The sequence below is a fragment of the Argopecten irradians genome, chromosome 12, assembly GCF_041381155.1.
Source record: "Argopecten irradians isolate NY chromosome 12, Ai_NY, whole genome shotgun sequence".
NCBI lineage: Eukaryota > Metazoa > Mollusca > Bivalvia > Pectinida > Pectinidae > Argopecten > Argopecten irradians.
Window position 1 is genome coordinate 35,721,204 of NC_091145.1, and position 25,455 is coordinate 35,746,658.

Below are 25,455 nucleotides of genomic sequence, written 5' to 3' on the forward strand. Positions count from 1 at the left end.
ACACCGCCTCACCACCTGTTAACAGAGACAAGAGGCACAAAGGGCCTGTAATACAGCTATATCTATGGTCAGTATAACACTGAGGACAGTAAACAGTTCACACCGCCTCACCACCTGTTAACAGAGACAAGAGGCACAAAGGGCCTGTAATACAGCTACATCTATGGTCAGTATAACACTGAGGACAGTAAACAGTTCACACCACCTCACCACCTGTTAACAGAGACAAGAGGCACAAAGGGCCTGTAATACAGCTACATCTATGGTCAGTATAACACTGAGGACAGTAAACAGTTCACACCACCTCACCACCTGTTAACAGAGACAAGAGGCACAAAGGGCCTGTAATACAGCTATATCTATGGTCAGTATAACACTGAGGACAGTAAACAGTTCACACCACCTCACCACCTGTTAACAGAGACAAGAGGCACAAAGGGCCTGTAATACAGCTACATCTATGGTCAGTATAACACTGAGGACAGTAAACAGTTCACACCACCTCACCACCTGTTAACAGAGACAAGAGGCACAAAGGGCCTGTAATACAGCTACATCTATGGTCAGTATAACACTGAGGACAGTAAACAGTTCACATCGCCTCACCACCTGTAAACAGAGACAAGAGGCACAAAGGGCCTGTAATACAGCTACATCTATGGTCAGTATAACACTGAGGACAGTAAACAGTTCACACCACCTCACCACCTGTTAACAGAGACAAGAGGCACAAAGGGCCTGTAATACAGCTACATCTATGGTCAGTATAACACTGAGGACAGTAAACAGTTCACACCACCTCACCATCTGTTAACAGAGACAAGAGGCACAAAGGGCCTGTAATACAGCTATATCTATGGTCAGTATAACACTGAGGACAGTAAACAGTTCACATCGCCTCACCACCTGTTAACAGAGACAAGAGGCACAAAGGGCCTGTAATACAGCTACATCTATGGTCAGTATAACACTGAGGACAGTAAACAGTTCACACCTGCCTCACCACCTGTTAACAGAGACAAGAGGCACAAAGGGCCTGTAATACAGCTACATCTATGGTCAGTATAACACTGAGGACAGTAAACAGTTCACACCACCTCACCACCTGTTAACAGAGACAAGAGGCACAAAGGGCCTGTAATACAGCTACATCTATGGTCAGTATAACACTGAGGACAGTAAACAGTTCACATCGCCTAACAACCTGTTAACAAAGACAAAAGGCACAAAGGGCCTGTAATACAGCTATATCTATGGTCAGTATAACACTGAGGACAGTAAACAGTTCACACCACCTCACCACCTGTTAACAGAGACAAGAGGCACAAAGGGGCTGTAATACAGCTATATCTTTGGTCAGTATAAAACTGAGGACAGTAAACAGTTCACACCGCCTCACCACCTATAAACAGAGACAAGAGGCATAAAGGGCCTGTAATACAGCTACATCTATGGTCAGTATAACACTGCACTTTAACTATCAAAATCCAAGATGGCTGCATGGCAACCATCTTGTTGATCAATTGGTCCCAAAATTCAATATGCACAACAAGAGCCCTAGGGTAACCTACATAAGAAATTTGAGAATCATCCCTTCAGCACTTTCTGAGAAATAGCGATAACAAACTTTAACTATCAAAATCCAAGATGGCTGCCTGGCGGCCATCTTGTTAACCAATCGGTCCCAAAATGCAATATGCACAACTAGAGTCCTAGGGTAATCTACATATGAAATTTGAGAAAGATTCCTTTGGTACTTTCTGAGAAATAGCAATAACAAGAATTGTTAACGGACGGACGGACGACGGATCACGGACAAAATGCGATTTGAATAGCCCACCATCTGATGATGGTGGGCTAAAAATGTTGTATATGTTATATAGGATATGCATGGGGAATTGTTTTACAGTGTATCTTTTGATTGTTTGTGCATAATCAAATTGAAATGAATAATTTCCATCTTATCTGATGAGTTTTTGTCTGTTCCTTAAATTACATTTTGATATAATTTGAGATTTGACATAGGATTGTATTGCTAAGTTACAATAACATAATGCGAGATATGACATTTGACATGGAATGCGTTCTTGTTATATATAGTACATTTCTAGAGAAGTTCTAGAACAATTGGAGACTTTTTCTGATCATCATGATAGAATGTCTAGACATGGGACATATAATTTACAAATTTATAAAATGTGCTCTTTTTTGTATTTTACATACATAATTTGATTAATTAATTGCAAATGTAAAATGCAAGAGAATAGATTACACTATATGACATAATTTACATGTGTGATATGCATCACCATTCACATATATACAATACATGTGAAAAACATACCTGGCACTTTTTGGCTGATTTACATATAATATAATTTACATGCGTGCTACGCATGTGATACGCATGATTTACATATGTGGCTACACATGATTTACGCATGTTGAAATTTACGCATGAGATTCTCATGTGTGGCTACACATGATTTACGCATGTGGAATTCTACGCATGAAACGCATGATTCTCATATGAATTTTACGCATGATATACAGGTGTGCTCTTTACAGCTCATATACGCATGAAATTTTCGCATAAAATCATGCGTTTTTCACATGTATTTCATGTGTGGCACTTTTGCCTGTGTATCTTTAAAATCATTGTTTAGATATTAGATATTAACCAACTTATAAATGCTTTGTAGCTGTATCTGGGAGATAAAAAGGCTAATATGGTGATGAATACATCTAATCAAAACTAGAACAAAGATTACAATTCTTTATTTAATTAATTGTGAAATAAGCAACTCTACAACTAACATTTTAAAATATCATTTGCATTAGAAATGTAAATATATCAACTACTGCATAGTTGGTTATTTTTGTAGGCAAAAATCTTAGTGATTTGGATTGATTTTAAATATTTTGTAACCAAGGCGACATCAAATGGTCATGAAAATATCAACCCCGTAGAACTGGCCAGCTATAAAGATATTTGGTATGTTTATTAACAGATTACAACCAGGGAATGGTCTTGTCAGTGTAAGCCTTACATACCTACGCTGTCTGTTCAGGAAGTTGAACATTATACAAAATATTCCAGAGGCAATTCCAAACGCAGCAAAGAAACACATAGCAAAGAACAGTCCATGGGAGACAACTCTTGTTGCTGACTTGATGAGAGTATGATCAGGTGGTACTTTCCCTCCTGTAGAAACAATAACTGATACAATTAGTGTTATAAAAAAATGATAATATTTACAGTACAGTTAGTCTATATATTAAAGTTTTAATAGGCACTTTATTTTTTTCAGCTCAACAAATGAGGTGTTGCATGGCCGCCCACGCTCAATTTTTATTTTTTTTTGTGCAAATACATCAATCAGCACATAATACATATCGGAATAGTACTTATTTTATGAATAGATTAATCTTGCGACTACAGCGCCACCTTTTATAAGTTTTACGTCCGATTCCCACCTGTGCGCCTTTAATGTTACGTATCATATTAAGGCATACAAAACCCAAAGATAAATTATTTTGGTGTAATAACATAGCATTTTGTATTATCTTTTTAACGATATACAATACTTCATCATATCTGTTGTGGTTTTCTTGCAATTTCCAGTTTTGCTCTTAATTTTTCATGAAAATAGAGCAATTTCATTTCATTAGTTTTTAATTAATTCCTTAGATAACAATGACATTGACAAACCCGGAGTACCCTAAAATTTTAGCAATCAAAAATATCTTCATATATCATTTATTGACTCATGAAAATATTGTTGATGAATCGCTGGATACGCTGACTTTTTAGCTCTTCTTTACGTTTACCCCCTTTATTTCTTACCCAATATAAAAGTACTGAGAGTACTGAAACTTAAAAATGTAAAACGAAAACTGTCCTTCTCTCGGCTCTATCATGAATCATACTTGAGTAAAACGTATCCCATGTAAGTTGGTGTACCAAAGTTCGGTCGAACTGACATATATATTGACCTTTGACCTAGTTTTGCCTTTATATCATATAGTACTTTTCACAAAATGTTAATTTTAGGGTCATATATTAAACTAGACAATATGTTGTGTCATCAAGCAAAATAAGGTCAATATCACATATATTTCCTACACCACCTGTCAGAAGTAGTTCCTATTTGTGTCATCATGGCTTTATTTACTTATCAATAAGCAAATTACCATTAAGCAAAACGTATATCAGTGCAACTTATATGTTGACCTTAGATATTTCTCAAAAGAATATACTGTTGTTTTGATGTCATAAACACGTCATAAATAACTAGGTTGATATTCTTATGCCAAACACCCCATGTCTGACTATCATCCACATAATAAAATATGGTCAAACTATACAGTAATGAAAAAGAATCCAGTGGACTGAAATTGCTTAACTTTTTGGGGGCAACACATTAGATATTGCAATAGACGTTCTTGGTGTCTGATATGTTTCAAAAAAAATTACCATGAAGTTAAGTAAACAAATTATGCGGAATAGTGCAGACCCACTATCTGAGTCTTTAGGCCTTTCAAATATTGAAAAGCTGTTTTAAGATTTTCGTACATTTGACTTGTCTGAAGCCCTTTATTCCAGCATACTGCAATGCGTCATAGTTATTGTCAAGAAATTATTTATGTAGCCCTTTATTCAAGAATACGTTAGGTCTAACATCATGTTTCGATGCCTTTCAGTTATTGAGAAGAAATTGTTTGAATGAAACGTTTACCGGGTATGCACGACGGATGGCGCACCAAGTACGATCACTATTGGTCACCCTGACCTATCGGGCAAGACGATTTAATTGCATTTCATCCCAACATGCTACATGTACAATACCAGGTCTCTAGTCCTCATAGTTAATCACAAGAAGTCGTTTAAAGATTTTAGTTTATTTGACCCATGTAACCATGAATGTAGGTCAAGGTCATTAATTTGAACAAACTTGTTAGTCCTTCATGCTAGCATTATACAGTCCCAATACCAGATTCCAATGCCTCTTAGTTATTTACAATAAGTCGTTTAAAGTTTTTAGCCTATTTGACTCTTGTAACCTTAAATGAACTCAAGGTAGCCTTTCATGCCAGCATACTACAGGCCTTATATCATGTATCTAGGCATCTTAGTTATTCACAAGAAATCGTTTAAAGATTTAGACTTTTTGACTTCTGTGACCTTGAATGAAGGTCAAGGTAATTCATTTCCACAAACTTAGTAGTCCATCATTCCAGCTTTCTACATGCCTAATATCAGTTTCTTTCAGTGCCTTTCGGATATTGAGAAGAAGTCGTTTGAATGACAAGTTTATCGCAGGACGAAATACGAACAGTACACGACAATGGACGAAGCATGGTGACTATAGGTCATCCTGACCCATTGGGTTAGATGACCTAATGACATTAAAATGAACGAATAGGCGTTAGAATTGTACCCACTGTATGATCGTAAAAGGCGACCAAATTTAGAATCGTATCTTAGCATCTCTTCTGGACCTAACTTACTTTATACTTCCTAACGTCTCCCTTGACACCTCCTCACGTTTTGTCTTTTCGATTGAGAGCTCGTCCCTGTAAGGTAGGCTCTGGGCTCTGTCACCTGGCCGAGATACACCCTGCTTAGTGCTCAGCATTAATCAAGTAGGACAACTGGTTCGCCCGTTGTCAGTATAATGTGAACGGGTGGGGTGTGTTGCTTGGTATCTTCGGTGGCATGTTTCAGTGATGTAGCACTATGAAAAGGGCAAGAGTTCCACTATAGAAGAAGACACAACATGAATATACCACAGTCTCCCATATCACATACCAGGCACTTCATACACGCAGGACACTGCATATATAGGATGCCATCCTTACATGACCCTGACTGTTAAGAGGACGTTGATTTAATCAAACAAAACAATAACAAGAGGCCCAGAGGGCCTGTATCGCTCACCTGGTTTGTAATGCCAAATAATTTTCTGAATACAGGTTCATTGTTTCTTTTCTGAAGGAATTTTAATATTAACCTCTAAATCCCCTATTGGGCCCAACCCCTCCTGCCCCCTGGGGGTCAGAGCCAAAATTTATACAAGTTCTGTTCCCCTTCCACAAAGGATGTTTCTGGCCAAATTTGGTTACAATCCATGCAGAACTCTATGAGAAGTAGCGATTTAAAGGATTTACCTCTCCCTATTTCCCCTATTGGGCCCCACCTCTCCTACCCCCAGGGGATCAGAGCCAAAATTTATACAAGTTCTGTTCCTCTTCCCCCAAGGATGTTTGTGGCCAAATTTGGTTACAATCCATGCAGAACTCTAGGACAAGTAGCGATTGATAGAATTTACCTCTATTTCCCCTATTAGGCCCCGCCCCTCCTGCCCCCTGAGGGTCAGAGCCAAAATTTATACAAGTTCTGTTCTCCAATCCCCAAGGATGTTTGTGGCCAAATTTAGTTACAATCCATACAAAACTCTAGGACAATTAAGTAGCAATTTATAGAATTTACCTATAATTCCCCTATTGGGCCCCGCCCCTCCTGCCCCGGGGACCAGAGCCAAAATTTATACAAACTCAGTTCTTATTCTCCCAAGGATATTTCTGGCCAAATTTGGTTACATTCCATGCAGAACTCTATGACTAGTAGCGAATTAAAGGATTTACCTCTATTTCCCCTATTGGGCCCCACCTCTCCAGCCCCCGGGGGGCCAGAGCCAAAATTTATACAAGTTCTGTTCCCCTTCCCCCAAGGATGTTTCTGGCCAAATTTGGTTACAATCCATGCAGAACTCTATGACTAGTAGCAATTTATAGGATTTACCTCTATTTCCCCTATTGGGCCCCGCCCCTCCTGCCCCCGGGGGGTCAGATCCAAAATTTATACAAGTACTGTTCCCCTTCCCCCAAGGATGTTTGTGGCCAAATTTGGTTACAATCCATGTAGAAGTCTATGACAAGTAGCGATTTAAAGGATTTACCTCTATTTCCCCTATTGGGCCCCGCCCCTCCTGCCCCCGGGGGGGTCAGAGCCAAAATTTATACAAGTTCTGTTCCCCTTCCCCCAAGGATGTTTGTGGCAAAATTTAGTTACAATCCATGTAGAACTCTATGACTAGTAGCGATTTAAAGGATTTACCTCTATTTCCCCTATTGGGCCCCGCCCCTCCTGCCCCCGGGGGGTTAGAGCCAAAATTTATACAAGTTCTGTTCCCCTTCCCCCAAGGATGTTTGTGGCCAAATTTTGTAACATTCCTTTCAGAACTCTATGACAAGTAGCGATTTAAAGGATTTACCTATATTTCCCCTATTGGGCCCCGCCCCTCCTGCCCCCGGGGTGTCAGAGCAAATATTTATACAAGTTCTGTTCCCCTTCCCCCAAGGATGTTTGTGGCCAAATTTGGTTACAATCCATGTAGAACTCTATGACAAGTAGCGATTTAAAGGATTTACCTATATTTCCCCTATTGGGCCCCGCCCCTCCTGCCCCCGGGGTGTCAGAGCCAAAATTTATACAAGTTCTGTTCCCCCTCCCCCAAGGATGTTTGTGGCAAAATTTGGTTACAATCCATGCAGAACTCTATGACTAGTAGCGATTTAAAGGAAATGTTGACGGACAGACGGATTAAAGGAAATGTTGACGGACGGACGGACGGACGGACGGACGACGGACGGACGACGGACGACGGACGCCGCGCCATGACATAAGCTCACCGGCCCTTTGGGCCAGGTGAGCTAAAAAAAACAAACGATGTTATAGAGTCACGAATACAGGAATCCGTCTACCGCGAAAGCAAACTGCTTGATTCGGTGATTTTTACTGGCGTACTATATATATAGCTACTACAGCTATCGTTATTTAAGGACGGCATCCCATGTATGTTATTTCATATATTCTACGGTGTTGCCCCACGAAAGGACAGAACCAAGAGATTTTCCCAGAAATTATTTAATTACATTTTTTAAATAGTAATATCAATATTGACCGACAAATTATGATATAAACTAATTGATATATGTATTTCGGTCTCCTTTTGTTCTAAGAAGTTAGATGAAAATATCTAGCAAATTGAAGCTGCTAGAAAGCAATGGCCATTGAAGGATGCACTTTCATGAAGGACGTTGGATGACTAAAAGCTTTTACTTATGTAATCAGTACACGGTAAACTTTTTGTTGGTATTATTTCGCGATACCTATATGTTACTTAATGTAAAACAAGAGGCCCATGGGCCTTAACGGTCATCTGACTCATGGCACAAAACAACAAAGTCACAGTATAAAGTAGTGGTTAATAATTAATATAAGCAATACAAGGAACTCCTTTGTTGAATATGTAAGTTTCTGAAATAGGTAAAGGTCATTTGTTGAACAAAATTGGTAGCCTAGCTTTCATCCATATATAGTTGTGACAGATTCAAGGATTAAGGAGGAGTAAGATTTTAAAGCCAAATTCAGCAAAGCTCCCATTTTGGACCCCTGCGGTTCCATCCCCATGTTTGCATGTTGTTTGCCATCCCTTGAAACCCTTATAGATCAATTTTCGTTGAGATCAGAGACCGAAACCTGAAAACAGGAAGTGGGCCAGCGGCCATTTTGAAATACCAAAATCTTTACGAATATGTTTGCATGTTGTTCGCCATCCTTTAAAACCCCTGTAGACCCATTTTTAATGAGATCGGAGACCGAAACCTGAAAACATGAAGTGGGCCAGTGGCCATCTTGGATAACCAAAATCTTTATATAAAATATGATTGTCCTTCCCTATTGATGTTTTACACCAAATATGGAAAAAAGCCACTCAAGAGTTAAGGAGAAGTAGGATTTTAAAAATAAATTTTATTGAAGTTCCCCCTTAAGCTTCTGAGCCCCACCCCTCTCTCCCCAGGGGTCAGACCTAACTCATTCATGTAAAATATGATTGTCCTTCTCCAATGATGTTTCACACCAAATATTTGCCCTTTTGGGGCCCCGCCCCTCTGCCCCTAAGGGTTGGACCTATGTCATTTATATGAAAAATTATTGTCTTTCCCCAATGATGTATCATACCAAATATGGATGAAATCCATCCAAGGATGAAGGAGGAGTAGGATTTTAAAGCTTAAAATAAGAAAATTTGCCCGTTTTTGGGCCCCACCCCTCAGCCCCTAGGGGTCGAACCAGGCTCATTTATGTAAAATATGATTGTCCTTCCCCAATGAAGTTTCATACCAAATATGGATTAAATCAATCCAAGGATGAAAGAGGTGTAGGGTTTTAAAGCTTAAAATAAGAAAATTTGCCCTTTTGGGGCCCCACCCCTCAGCCCCTAGGGATCGGACCAGGCTCATTTATGTAAAATATGATTGTCCTTCCCCAATGAAGTTTCATACCAAATATGGATGAAATCAATCCAAGGATGAAAGAGGTGTAGGGTTTTAAAGCTTAAAATAAGAAAATTTGCCCTTTTGGGGCCCCACCCCTCAGCCCCTAGGGATCGGACCTATCTCATTTATATAAAATATGATTGTCCTTCCCCAATGATGTTTCACACTAAATATGGATGAAATCAATCCAAGGATGAAGGAGGAGTAGGATTTTAAAGCTTAAAATAAGAAAATTTGCCCTTTTTGCCCCCCCCAGCCCCTATGGGCCGGACCAGGCTCATTTATATAAAAAAATGATTTTCTTTCATACCTACACGTGTAATACTGGCTGGTCTAGGGCAATACACTCATGTCGCCTGAGGCTGTATTGCATGGCTACCCATGCAATAAAGCCTCGTGACGTCACGGCGTCAATAAAATCTCTATTTCCTCGGTAAAATTTTAACATTTTTTTCACAAAATTGACTGGTTTTACTATAAAAGATGCAAGCAACGGAATTTGTGTTGAAAATGTCACGTAATTTTTCATGTATGGAAATTGACTTCCAGTCGTGGATTTCTTCGAATTTATTTCAAAATGGCGGGATATTATGGTTGTAAAATTGCAGTAGAACGTCGTGGTATGAAAGAAAAATACTCTTTCATAAGTGGATATGAAGGATAGGGATATTCTACCCTCGGGATCATTTATGTACATAATGGTCAGCTTTTTTCGCACTTAAGTGTTGATTCTAAGCACTTAAGTAAAAAGTATACATAATGACATAATTGTTTATCTTCATTATGTGTTTGCCTTTTGCCATTATCAGTGTTCCAGCTAGGTCGGGTTAGCAGGGCGCGGCGCCCTGCCCTTAATTCCCAGCGCCCTGCCCTTTTTCCTAACGCCCTGCCCCTTTTCCCATCGCCCTGTCCCTTTTTCGATTTCCCCATACTGTCCCGATATCGTCGGCTCAAATTCGGGACTTAGCAAGTCTAGCTAACACAACTTCCTGCTTCCTGTTTGCTCGCGCATATCATTGATGTCTTCAACTTCCGACTCAAAATAAACAAATTTACAATTGTTACAACTCAACAAATCGGCAAAGAAATGTCACGATCTTTTGTGGATGTTCAGGTATGTAGTTATATGCAATTTTCGTAATGTATTTTGATGCATTTTTGCCTCGATTGCTTCAAAATCGGCGTAGCATTTTCGCGTGTCGGCTTTTCTTTGATGTGCAAAAAGTAAATAAATTCACAAAATAAGAAGCTTTATCGATCAAGAAGCGAGATTGTGAATTGGCAATTATTATTCTATGCCACCGATAACACTTTGGAATTGATATCTTGCGTAATTTGTTGTTTAATTATACATTTTCTGGTAGTGCGAGCCGTGAGGCCTGGCACAAATCATCAAAATAAACGGAGTTATTTCAGTCATCGAATTCCTCATTTAATCCTATACATCTATTCAAACTTACTTTGAACAAAAAGTATTACTATAAGTCGTATTTTTCGTTCACTGCGTATAAAATACTTATTTATTTCATGACATGCAATTTCAAATGATTAACATTGAGAATAAAACTTGAATAATGGTCCAATTGTTTAATGTTTTTGTTTTCTTTTTAATTTGTAGAGTTTCCTTCTACTTCATAGATGACAAAGCTGATGCTGAGGACTAGTACTCCTGATGTCCAGCGCTAGCTTCACTTATGAACACCTCACAACCAGCCTTATTTTATTGTGTGTCATTGATTTAGTATATGTGTGACAAATTTCCTAGGTTATATATACACATACTTTTATCAAAGAACTCTTTTTGAAGTCAATTACAATTGTTGTCAACTACTTAATTTGGACATGCAACTTTGTTACAATTTATATATATATATTTTTAATTTCAATTTATTAACTTCTTGATTTCATGGATGAAAGTGTGTATTTTTTTTAATATTGATAACTTGTAATGTCTGAGAGATGTGTAGGTATGTCTACTGAGTGCATGGTGAGATTACAGGGAGCTGTATATGTGGATACATTGTTTTCAACATTTACTTGTTGTTAAATAAATTTACTTTAATTGAAAGAATTTTGTTTCTTCTCTTTTCATTCTGTAAATCCATTCAATTACAAGCTCATGGATAGAACTTAATTCTGAAACAAAGGTAAACACATGATCACTTAAGGTGGTAGTCTCACATTCCCCAAAATATTCCCGAAGTTCAATATTTTTCATATTTAATTTATGAAGTAAATATGTTGTTATGCATCTTCTGTCAAAGTTTCGAAGAAATTGAACCATCTATTTTTTCTAAATAAATATTCAAATTTGCCATTTTTGAGTAGATTCTGCACTTGAAAAAACAGCATTAGTCTGTACTAAATCCGCCCCGTAAATGAAAATAATTAACAAAATGTTCTACGATATATATATTGTTTAATTGACGTGATATATATCAATCCTTTAAAAAACAAAATGCTTTACTTCTCGTCATAATTAATTTCTAGTGATTATTTTTGGAGGAAATTAGGTAAAAAAGACGCAAGTAAATTACCTAAAACATTCTCACCAAAATGAAAATAAATCAAAATTGTGAAGTTCAATTTTTATAGAAAAATAACAGACTAAAAAGTGACAAAGTTGCTTTTAATCAGTCAATTTTCAAGAAAATTGAACCACAATTTGTCAAGATAGAGCATTTTTAGCACCAAAAACCCTTCATTTTTCATTGAAAAAGACAGGATTCACAATAGAGTTATCTCCCCTATTATATATACTTTTTATATATTCACTGCAGAATTTTCTGTTACAATATAGCCTAGATGTCAATAGTTTTAGTTTTAAAATAATTAACAATATTTAATCAATATATATTTACCATAAAATAGCAATTTAAGATTGATAGGATTATTTATTTTGGTATTTTTAAAACTAATCAAATAATTTATTCTTAAATTCAAACTTCAAAAAAGGGGGTATTAATCAAATCGCGGTCATTCAAATGCTTGAAGAGCTTGGGGCACTGTCATAACTCAAGCGTCTGTATGAAAAAATCATGATCTGTCTCCCTTACCATGAGACTACATTCTTAAAGACAAATTGTGGCAATTTATAATACTTATTTGGTAAATGTTACTTGATGCGAGACTGAATGGACTTTGTAAATGACAACACACATTGCAAAGGCAAATATATGGAAGATGTTTCTTGAAGTAAGACTTAAGGAATCAGCAGAGAGTACAGAGACAAATACAGAACTGAAACAAAGCAAATATTGTGGCATCCTGTATGGAAGGCCGTTTCAGGATAAAATACCAAAACTACTTAAGTACATAACTTTAACAACTTAAGTAACTTTTATGTCCACTTAAGTGTCTCTTTTTCACACTTAAGTACATAATTTTCGTACTTAAGTGCTAAAATACGTACATAATGTCAATTATGTACATAATGGTCAGGTTTTCTCGCACTTAAGTGTTGAATCTAAGCACTTAAGTAAAAAGTTTACATAATGACATAATTGTTGAACTTCATTATGTGTTTGCCTTTGTCCATTATGTTCCCTGTCAACATAATGAAAAATATTGTACATCACATAATTGCAAATATTCTCTGCCATTTCGTCCCAAGTTTAACATATCTACTTAAGTACTTCATTGTTTTATCCAATTTCTACTTAAGTGGTTTAACCAATGTCTACTTAAGTAGTTTAACATATCTACTTAAGTAGTTCATTGTTTTAACCAACTTTTACTTAAGTAGTTTAACATTTCTACTTAAGTACTTCATTGTTTTAACCATCTTTTACTTAAGTAGTTTAACATTTCTACTTAAGTACTTCATTGTTTTAACCAACTTCTACTTAAGTAGTTTAACATATCTACTTAAGTACTTCATTGCTTTAATCATCTTCTACTTAAGTAGTTTAACATATCTACTTAAGTACTTCATTGTTTTAACCAACTTCTACTTAAGTAGTTTAACATATCTACTTAAGTACTTCATTGTTTTAACCAACTTCTACTTAAGTAGTTTAACATATCTACTTAAGTACTTCATTGCTTTAATCATCTTCTACTTAAGTAGTTTAACATATCTACTTAAGTACTTCATTGCTTTAACCGTCTTCTTCTTAAGTAGTTTAACATATCTACTTAAGTACTTCATTGTTTTAACCATCTTTTACTTAAGTAGTTTAACATATCTACTTAAGTACTTCATTGCTTTAACCAACTTCTACTTAAGTAGTTTAACATAACATATCTACTTAAGTACTTCATTGCTTTAACCAACTTCTACTTAAGTAGTTTAACATATCTACTTAAGTACTTCATTGCTTTAACCGTCTTCTACTTAAGTAGTTTAACATATCTACTTAAGTACTTCATTGTTTTATCCAACTTCTACTTAAGTAGTTTAACATATCTACTTAAGTACTTCATTGCTTTAACCGTCTTCTTCTTAAGTAGTTTAACATATCTACTTAAGTACTTCATTGCTTTAATCATCTTCTACTTCAGTAGTTTAACATATCTACTTAAGTACTTCATTGTTTTAACCAACTTCTACTTAAGTAGTTTAACATATCTACTTAAGTACTTCATTGCTTTAACCGTCTTCTACTTAAGTAGTTTAACATATCTACTTAAGTACTTCATTGTTTTAATCAACTTCTACTTAAGTAGTTTAACATTTCTACTTAAGTACTTCATTGTTTTAACCAACTTCTACTTAAGTAGTGTTTAACATATCTACTTAAGTACTTCATTGCTTTAATCATCTTCTACTTAAGTAGTTTAACATATCTACTTAAGTACTTCATTGCTTTAACCAACTTCTACTTAAGTAGTTTAACATATCTACTTAAGTACTTCATTGTTTTAACCAACTTCTACTTAAGTAGTTTAACATATCTACTAAAGTACTTCATTGCTTTAATCATCTTCTACTTCAGTAGTTTAACATATCTACTTAAGTACTTCATTGTTTTAACCAACTTCTACTTAAGTAGTTTAACATATCTACTTAAGTACTTCATTGTTTTAACCAACTTCTACTTAAGTAGTTTAACATATCTACTTAAGTACTTCATTGCTTTAACCGTCTTCTACTTAAGTAGTTTAACATATCTACTTAAGTACTTCATTGTTTTAACCAACTTCTACTTAAGTAGTTTAACATTTCTACTTAAGTACTTCATTGCTTTAACCGTCTTCTTCTTAAGTAGTTTAACATATCTACTTAAGTACTTCACCGCTTCTTTGTTATATATTAGTATTCATGTTACAACTTCTACTTAAGTAGTTTAACATTTCTACTTAAGTACTTCATTGCTTTAACCGTCTTCTTCTTAAGTAGTTTAACATATCTACTTAAGTACTTCATTGTTTTAACCAACTTCTACTTAAGTAGTTTAACATATCTACTTAAGTACTTCATTGTTTTAACCAACTTCTACTTAAGTAGTTTAACATATCTACTTAAGTACTTCATTGTTTTAACCAACTTCTACTTAAGTAGTTTAACATTTCTACTTAAGTACTTTATTGTTTCAATCAACTTCTACTTAAGTTGTTTAACATATCTACATAAGTGTTTTAACCAACGTCTACTTAAGTAGTTTAACATTTCTACTGAAGTGTTTCAAACCAAAAAAATATTGTCTGGTAATGGTTACCCGACCGACTCTTATTTGTTTTACCCCCGACCCTAATTTTTTCACACTTTTCTACGAAAAAAACCAGTCGGGATTTCGATCTCAGATACTAAAAGAAGAATCCTCCTGACCGATCGACTATATTTTTTTGCAAATGTAACCCTAAACAGACATATGTTTTTTGTACTTAAGTAGTTTAGCATACAATGTATCTACTTAAGTTCTTCATTGTTTTAACCAACTTCATCGTGCCCAGAAACAATTCAATTCAATTCAACCACAGGTGTTCGTTTCTAATATAAACATAAGTATAATACTGGGTCAAGGTCTATAACTCGGCCGGCCATATAACAGTACCCAATTTCAGAAAAAGTATGATTATTAACCAACCGTATAGGATATGATAATAGGAATACTCTCAATCGACAGCCAGATAATTTATCTTTAATTTGGTATATGATACAATATATATCATGCCGTATAAATGTCACTAGGTATCCAGAAACATCGGAAAACAGCCAGATTTCAACTGGTCGGACACTGTGGTGTCCTCCGATAAACACGCCAGGACTCTAATGCGTAGCTCAAAAACCACTGCATGTCAACACTTCAGCGTCATAAGAATGAAAGTTTGGTAGAAAACAAACTTACCGGTTAGTAAATCCATGGATAAATACCATCCATTTGCCTAACGTAGCCCTTTGAAATTTCCGATTGAAAAATTTATGTCTCTAGCCGCCATGTAAGTATGTGTGCAGTAGATTTGTTTTGTCGGCGTTGATTGGCTCTCGAAAATTAATTGACCAATCAACGCCGAGAAAACAAATGTACTACACACATATCAACATGACGGCTAGAGACACACATTTTTTCAATTGGAAATTTCAAAAGGCTGTATTGAGCAAATGGATGGTATATAGATAAACACTAACATACCGGTAAGTTTGTTTTTCACCAAACTTTAATTCCTATGAAGCTGAAATGTTGACATGCAGTGGTTTTTGAGCTACCCATTAGAGCCCTGGCGTGTTTATCGGAGGACACCACAGTGTCCGACCAGTTGAAATCTGGCTGTTTTCCGATGTTTCTGGATACCTAGTGACATTTATACGGCGTGATTTATATTGTATCATATACCAAATTAAAGATAAATTATCTGGCTGTCGATTGAGAGTATTCCTATTATCATATTCTATACGGTTGGATAATAATTATACTTTTTCTGAAATTGGGTAGTGTTATATGGCCGGCCGAGTTATAGACCTTGACCCAGTATTATACTTATACTTATATTAGAAACGAGCACCTGTGATTCAACCAACTTCTGCTTCTCATTACTTTTGCACAGGGCGAGTTGGTTCGTGGGTGTTTTCTAGACGATTATGTAAAATGTACTTAAGTAACAAGAACCAAAGTAACACTTAAGTAAAACTAAACAATACTTAAGTAAACACAACACATAATGACCTAAAAGTCATTAAGTACTTAAGTGGTAAAAAAAGACACTTAAGTAGTTTTGGTATTTTATCCTGAAACGGCCTTCCATACTTTAATGCGTCATTTACAATGAACCGCACATTGCGATTTCCCGTTTTCTATTTTTAAGAATTACACAATCATTACGGCGTACTTTCCGTGATTTTTTACGAATAAGTTGAATGATAAAGCCTATTGTACGCCGTTTGTATTAGTCTATGTGTCATACAGTCTCGACCGAACAGAAAATCTACGCAGCGCTTTATTTAGGTCTGCATATTTGAAATAACGCGAGATTTCAGTGATAATGTAGGTAGGTCACGTGAGGAAAGCCTGCAAGAACCAATATGGCGGTCGTGCAAAAGCCAGAGACAATGAACGGTGATATCCAAGATTACGCTCCAGGACCGCCTAGAGACGACGTAAATGAAGCGGCAAACTTGCAAGATCAGGTATGAATATCACCCTTCCTTAATGTCTTATTCTAATATTCAGACTTTGGTTATGACATCGAGATAATAATTGTTTACTTTGGACAAAAATTCCTGCAAGGTTGACAGCGAGACAATCTGAGAGCTAATTAGCACAACAGGTGCTCGGAACATCGCGCTGTCGCCTTTACCGGATGGTCGGCGTTCCTTTGGATCGGACAATAATGTGTCTTTATGTCGATGTATGTATGATACAGTATGGATATGAGTCAGTCGTGAGTCAGGGTCTCCGACGGAATCCTGCTGCAGCCATAACAAATGTCATCAGCAGGAATGCACACAGTGCTAAATATGTGATAACCCACTGCTTTTGAACCAAACGACGGTTTTATATATTTATTACTACTATATAGTGGATTTATACAAATATTTTCAAACTCGCCAGTTTGCCCAATAATATTTGTTAATTTTATCACAGTGTGTGCTGTCATGTGTAAAAATGCTGTAAACTGCTGCATATTTTATCAATTTTCATACAAAAAAAAAGATATATCCATTCAATACAGAATGTCAGTAAAGTTGAAGGTGATATTGATAATTAAATATAATTGATAGGCTCATTGCGAATATTTTCCATTTGTGAAAGCTAATGATGGGAATCGGTTTCATTTTCATAAACGATAATCGGAATGACAAAATTGATTGATTATCGATTACAATCGTTTTTCAAATTTAGGAAATAATTGGTCTATTAATTGGAATTAAACACTATTCTGAGATAGTTGTATGTTTATAAACTAGAGAGAAATAACTACAAATATCACTTGAATCACATGGTAATAGTGTGGTAAATATATGAAAGCATATCTGCTATGACGAACTGTGGCATGAATGTCTATAGGGTAATAAAAATGGGCTAAATATTAAGTTGAATTATGATAAACAAAAGTTTTGTGACACAAATCTAAAGATTTAGGACCACTTTCAAAAAATCCTGATTAATCGGTTTACAACTTCTTTATTGATAATCAATTTAAAAACGATTTTTGTCTAATTTTTCGATTTTTTTAGATCAACGGCCCTATCACTTGTGAAATTAGTAGCAATGTAAATTAATATTGTGAAACTGATAAGAAAGGCTCTCTCTCATATTATACTCATCAGGGTTCTCGATAAGTTTTTTAATAGATGGTTGAAAATTAATGATAGGTGGTTGGGGGCCGCTGGCCCTTTTGATGGCCAATACTTATTTCTGACAAAAATAGCAGTTGTAAACAAGGAAATAGACGACTGTTTTTGCCGGCAACTGGCTTTTAACGAGAACCCTGCTCATAACAGAAAATCTGACCAACAGCATATCAAGGACAATTTAATATGTTGTTACCATATATGGCTTTTTTGTTTAGTTTTACGTCCTATTAACAGCCAGGGTCATGTAAGGACGTGCCAGGTTTGTTGGTGGAGGAAAGCCGGGGTACCCGGAGAAAAACCACCGGCCAGCGGCCAGTACCTGGCAACTGCCCCACATAGGATTCGAACCCGCATCCCAGAGGTGGAGGGCTTGTGGTAATATGTCGGGACATCTTAACCACTCGGCCACCGCGGCCCCATATATGGCAATTACATCATTTGTATGAGGTCAAACATAGACACAGTTACACATAGTCAAATATTTTTGCATGATGCCCGAAAATAGAAATTAAAGCGAAAGATAATTTTAAGGATTAAAGAAATCGACGCTAGCTCTAGTTATTTTGATATATTAACCCTGCAGTAATAGCTATACTGTCCTAATATACATATATATAATATTCAGTTAGATTTGATCTAGATCTGCATAGTTACAGAAACATATATATAGATACTGTTACGGTATATGTTTGGTTTTGAATGTCAACATTGATGCACATATCAGAATAGGGGAAATACATTCCTCTTGAGTGCCCCAACCAGGAATCAAACCCAGGTCACCAGTCAGAAAAACTACAGCTCTACTGATTGAGCCAAAATGCATGCTAATTCAGCTGAGTGACAGAGACTGTGTACACTATGTACAAACACACTGACCTGCTCCTTTTACACACACACATTCCATCTGCAATTCGTTTGGTTTTAATAAAACAATATGACTTGGTTTTAATAAAACAATATGACTTGTTAAAAGGTTTTTATAAACAATTAAGAAAGTGCATGAACATTCTTTCAGAGACAATTTGATATCTAATCCTAGACAGTTTCACACTTCTAAAAGATTAGACTTTTAGATTAATTGATTCTTAGCAATAAGATATAAGTTGTGTTTGTTTGGTTTACAGCTGGAGATCCATAAGTAGAGCTGTTATCATATATCGGCATCGCGATATATCACGATTGTAGAGAAGAGACGACGATATCGTTAAAAACTTATATCTACGATATCGTCGTCAGCCGTAACCCATCATGTGTTAGTTGGAAAGGAAACAAAAACAATGCACTGTCGGACACGGACAGAATCTGATTGACTTGTAAACAAACATCTAATTAAAAGTATCACAAATAAACCTTTGTTTTGATGAATGTTTCACTTTATTTATTTACAAATTACACTCTATATTGTACTTTCATGATTGGTCCCCCAAACATGACTTATATTTCCATAAATTCCTTTTATATTTCACTCGGCAAACATCGCGATATTATCGTGACGATATCGTCAAATTTTGACGATATCGCGATGCACATTTTCTCTACGATAACAGCTCTATCCATAAGGCTGACAGATGATTTATTTATTTAATGAAAAATGTGAAAACATCAATTAAAACTAATTTGATTTGATATTCTGCATTTGCATTTATTGCAGAGTTATCTGTCCTTGCGGGTACATAGTGATTGATACATTGTGTGTTTGTGAGCTTATATGACATATTTAAAAAAAAAACACCAATACTCACAGTCGATGACTTACCATAAGGGAGGTAACTCTGTCAGTTGCAAAGGCAGCATAGCTGCCGTATATGTTCATGTAAACAGTTTTGTATGAAGTCCAAATACATCTTGAATGCTTTAAAATCTGGACCTCTGGTTAATTACTAGTCCAAACTGCTAGTCCAATACTTCTCAGTCATTTGATGAGCTAAAGAGAATTATATCAAGGCAAACAGTATACATTATTTATATTGCTTTCAGTGTTAACCAGGGTTACATTTCAAGGACAGACATCGCGAAGTTGCCGGCCCAACGGACATGTCCGGCAAAATTTGACACGGACCGCCTATCTTAAAATCGGGTCCAGACCAACTGTCCGGCAATTATTGTGTACCAAAAGTCGGTAGAAATGGGGTCACTGAAGTATTATGCAGGTGTCAAACCTGGCAAAAATGTAAACTGCATAAGATAATCATGAAAACAGCTTCTTGGATATATACTAATAGCAGGAAGTTATGCTTACTTCAAAAATTCACATTAATGTTCGGTCCAGCAAAATCTTGTTCGGTCTGGCTTACTCACAGTCCTTGCCGATCGGAATGTCAGACCATTTCTTTCAACTTCCACCATTGAAAAACTAAAAAAAAAAAAATAGACTTTAATTGAGCTCTGCTGATCATAATTATAAGCTGTCAGCAGTTTACTGTAAACCAGCCTTCCTTCGCATGTGTGGTTTTTTTTTTTTTACAAATTTCGCAATAATGGTGAATTTGCGAAAGTTTATCTCCGCGAAATCAATATCTTTCACAATTCTTGCAGAATTAATTTGAAAGGTATTTCCATTCAACTTTGAGTCCACGAAGATTAACCTCTGCAAATATGCTTTGAAACAGAAATTGTGAAATTTAGTTTATGTATAATTACAACTTATAAATTAGGTAGGATATTTTTTTGAACACTTTCAAAATTTTGATAGTCCCAATATCAAGACTTGAGCTAAAGATGATCTCTGTTTCTGCTAGTGTTGAAGCCATGTATATATTGCAGCTAATATCCACAAGGATTTCCTACACAATTGTATATCTGATATATGAAATCCCATACATCACTGACGTTGTTAATTTCTTTGCAGATTCATAATATACAGAAAGTGATTCGACTGACCAAAGAAAACTTAGAAGCTCTAAACGCCACCTTTGGTAAACACCAGAATCCAGACCCTATGTACATTCAAGTAAGTATCGTGTAATACACAGAGCTCTATAATGACATATAGATGGCTAAAAGGAAGGTAATTCATCATTAATGCCTTAAAGAATTACACAGTTGTTCAGGACATTAAAGATGTCATGTACCTTTAAGTTTTTAGATTGTCACATAGATGTCAAAACTATATTGTTACAGTTCTCTGAAAATATCTACACATGCATTGCAATGTTGTGGTAAAAAATTACATTCAACTCAATCAGTATTTTATATATGTTAACAGACATTTACAATTTCACAGAAATCAAAAAAGCAAAATGCTTGAAAGTAAGTTGTATATGATATAAAGATAAGGCTCAACAGTGACAGGAAAAATTAATTACATGTCTGACCTACAAAAGAATAGTGATATTTGCAGCAATAAGAGAAAGTGTGTTTTTTTCGTTCTGAAAATGCTATTTATTACTATCCATCCTACTCAACCTTAACTAGTGCTTATTGATATGCTGATTAGTTTGAAAAGAAATAAAAAAAACAGTCTTACACTTTTATTGTTCCTTTTCTCCTTTTGCAAGTGGGATAAAAGACAGGATAATTTGAAACATTTTAGTATTTCTTGAGGACTTAGTATCATTTGTACTGTTCAGTGTGTTTTGCAGATACCTTCATGGGTAAAATGTGTAAAAGTATTGCAAGGAAACAGCACAAATTGAAACATACCACAGCCTCCCAAAACTAACAGACATTCACACATAGCATATGACATACTTAATCATCCAGCTTCAATATTGCGTGGTTCAGCTAGATAGAACCATTTGCAATAATGAAATATCTCATAATATTTCTAATTTTTCATTAATATGAAGCATTGTTTTTTAATATTTCAAATGTTCCAGGAATATGAAGCATTAGCAAACAAAATCCATGAGCTACAGGAGAAGGAATCTCACCTAATGACATGCTATGAACAGATTTTATATAATGAACGGGAATCTCCGACTGATGCTACTCAGGAGCAGGAGGGACCCCTGAAGACCCCCACACCCATCCTGCTTGGATCTACACAAGGCAATAGCCTGCAGTCTTCAGGCCTAGCAGCCCAGTCCAGTCCCAAAGCACCGCGGGCAGGCCATGTCAAGGCCTATCTCCCAGACGAACAAGTCACCTCAGTAAGATTTGGGCCTGCAATGATACATGTGCTCCTATAGAATTTGAATCATTATATATGACTCACGATAGATTTGTTTTGTTACAAAATATTCCATTTTGAATATATTCAGTTTCAAATGTTTTTTTGGTGAATAATGTTGTATACACTTTCGGGGCTGAGTGGTTGAGATGTCCCAAAATATTACCAAAAGCCATCTCTGGGTTTTAAGTTCAAATCCCATATAGGGCAGTTGCCAGGTACTGACCGCTTGTCAGTAGTTTTTCTCCTGGTACTCTGGTTTTTCTCCATCATATAAATCTAGCATGTCCTTCAATGACCTTGAGAATATTAAACTAACCAAACCAAAGTGTGCACTTTCTTTAAAGACGCAGAAGTTAATTTATTTATAAGATTTTGTGACATTCCATTCAACAGCCTATTGATTTATCATATATTTCAAGTTACACGCAAAATACAGTGTTTTATCATATCATATGAAAGTGCAACATTGATGCATCAATTAATATATTGCGTGGAAAATATGGTAATTCCATATATGTCACAATGATCCGTTACTCCTCTAGTAAGATCTTAACTCTACACAATCTGTATATTGAGTGATGGAAATTGATTTTGAAATCAGGAGTACCCAGTTACTGTCAACTGATCAGTTGTAAATAAATAATCTGTAGTTGTTGTTTCTAAGTGAAATGTAATGTAAAGCATAAACCATTGTCCGCTGTGATTGGTTATAAAAGTTCTTCTGCAAGAACTTCCTTTCCCCTTGAATATAACAGTTGTATATTTAAATGATGTTGAAGTTGACCCCTGGTTATTATTTGTGGGTACTTTGATTTCCAGATAAGAGTTGTAAAAGATTCTTAAAATACTGCATCAAGAGAATGCATTAGAAGTCATTCAAAAATGGATGTATCATTTAACACATTGATTTGTAGGCCAGAGTGGAGCCTGGTATTATTCTCAAAGAAGCTTTGAAGAAGGCTATGTCAAGACGAGGACTGGAGACAGAGAAATATGAAGTATATGACAATAAAACAAAGTAAGTTACTAGTATGTGAACAGCAAGCTATTTCAATTTAATGCTGTTATGAGTACCCAGTTACGGGTCAGGTTTTGGAAGTACCTGGGTCCGAAAATGTGAACCCAATTACCCGTCAAAATAGGAAGGATTCTGATCATGAATGACACACATTTTTTTTTTAATTTTCGGTAAGCTGTATGAGATAACACCAGCTGCAGAGGCTGTCCGAAGGAAGACTACATCACTCTTTTGTACTTTCTGTTGTGCATGTGGGGGAACACAACATCTGCCACAGACATGCTGGGCTCTGTCATTTTGTTAAATTAAGATTGCCCATTGTTAGTTACCAAATTACCGATCAATATTAAAAAAATTGATACAACAATATTGTTTATAATATGGAAGAATACTTCTCTCACATATTATTATGATAAAATAGAATTTTGCTCCATCTGAAGATCACCCCTAACAACATCGGTAAATGTACCACGAACTCATGGAGTTGATTCGTTCATATATGAATACATGTCGAGTACCCGGGTACGGGCTGGGTACTAAAAGTTGGGTACCTGGGGACAAAATTTAGTACCCTCAACAGCCCTATTTCAATTTCAACATATTTGATTGTAAATGCAAATGGATTTGGCATCAGGCAAAGCCTATATTAGCCATCCCCAAACAAATCCAATATGATACAATTAAAATTAATTTTTATTTGTTTTCATACTAAACCCAACTCTAAGACTGACAGATTCTTTTTCTTCATATACTATGAAGAAAAAATCCGAGAATGGCACGAAAATCTGACGTAATTATGTTCTGTTGACACCATACTGCATAGTGTTATTATTATCTGCATAGCGGATCCTCACAAAAGTTTGCAAACAAAATTTATTTCATAACCCAATGAAGTTAAAAATATGCGCTATGCGGATAAAAATAACACTATGCAGTATGGTGTCAACAGAAGTACGTCCTGTGTCACTATATTGACCTGATTTGGACATATTTGATAGATACTGAGTAACACAATTGATAAATACATGAGGAAGAATAATACTAATCATTGCTAATGAATTTAAGTGGCTAAATTTGCCATGATTGTGTTACAAAAACTTAAAGCTAAGATTGTTCTTATTCCTTTGCATAACTCATTGTCTCAAACTGAAGTTTTTGTAATATTTTTTTTTTAAAGAACTATGTCCTAATCTGCTTTTGTTTTAAATATATAAATGTTTCCATATTATTCCTGTTTACAAACTTGTACCTGTTATTATTTCAGAATGCCAATATCTTGGGATATTGACATGGCTAACCTTGGTCCTGGCCGAGAGCTTCGTGTTCAATTAAAACGAGGACAACCCTCCTTGTTTATGCATAATATTGTAAGTATTACTTCCTCTCTATTGTCATCAATACACAATTTTGGTATCACTGTAGTGTGGTATAAAGCAGTGAAAACTTAACAGGGAATATTTTTATCTTCCTGTTCAATTTGTGATATGAAAACATGCAATGTTAGCTTGACTTATCAAGTGAGGCGATGATTTTTTGCTGATGAATATTATAGCCATTTTGAACTAGAGGTGAAGTTGTATAAAATTTCACAGTTAGACCTCCACCTCAGGGCTTTGGTGGCCCAATGTTGAAGTTGTACAACATTTTCCCACTAGACCTCCACCTCAGGGCTTTGGTGGCCCAATGTTGAAGTTGTACAGCATTTTCCCACTAGACCTCCACCTCAGGGCTTTGGTGGCCCAATGTTGAAGTTGTACAACATTTTCCCACTAGACCTCCACCTCAGGGCTTTGGTGGCCCAATGTTGAAGTTGTACAACATTTTCCCACTAGACCTCCACCTCAGGGCTTTGGTGGCCCAATGTTGAAGTTGTACAACATTTTCCCACTAGACCTCCACCTCAGGGCTTTGGTGGCCCAATGTTGAAGTTGTACAACATTTTCCCACTAGACCTCCACCTCAGGGCTTTGGTGGACCAATGTTGAAGTTGTACAACATTTTCCCACTAGACCTCCACCTCAGGGCTTTGGTGGACCAATGTTGAAGTTGTACAACATTTTCCCACTAGACCTCCACCTCAGGACTGTGGTGACCGAGTTTTGAAGTTGTATGCCTACAACATTTTCCCACTAGACCTGTAACTCAGGGTAACTCAGGGCTGTGTTATTCAAGTTGTGTTGTTGTATACCTACAACATTTTCCCAATAGACCTCAAAACAAACTTGATACAATGTGCGAATA

The 25,455-nt window shown here is 36.0% G+C and overlaps 1 protein-coding gene and 1 long non-coding RNA gene across 6 annotated transcripts in view; one reads left to right on the top strand and one right to left on the bottom strand.

Moving 5' to 3' along the window:
- Positions 1-822: 822 nt before the first annotated feature.
- Positions 823-9,986, bottom strand: LOC138336873 (uncharacterized). Its single transcript, XR_011210482.1, has 3 exons — positions 9,656-9,986; positions 3,055-3,205; positions 823-906 (listed from the first exon to the last, which is right to left on the bottom strand). It is a non-coding gene; the product is annotated as an uncharacterized lncRNA (long non-coding RNA).
- Positions 9,987-15,372: 5,386 nt separating this feature from the next.
- LOC138304804 (serine/threonine-protein kinase B-raf-like) overlaps positions 15,373-25,455 on the top strand; it is a 40,905-nt gene continuing 30,822 nt past the window's right edge. The window contains exons 1-5 of one of the 5 annotated variants that reach the window (XM_069245103.1): positions 15,373-15,922; positions 20,931-21,032; positions 21,901-22,173; positions 23,111-23,214; positions 24,479-24,581. In XM_069245103.1, the coding sequence (XP_069101204.1) occupies positions 21,021-21,032; positions 21,901-22,173; positions 23,111-23,214; positions 24,479-24,581 (492 nt within the window). In that variant the 5' untranslated portion in view covers positions 15,373-15,922; positions 20,931-21,020. Of the gene's footprint in view, positions 15,923-16,337; positions 16,913-20,930; positions 21,033-21,900; positions 22,174-23,110; positions 23,215-24,478; positions 24,582-25,455 lie in introns of those variants that run through there. The other 4 variants (XM_069245099.1, XM_069245101.1, XM_069245100.1 and 1 more) reach the window with 4 other exon arrangements.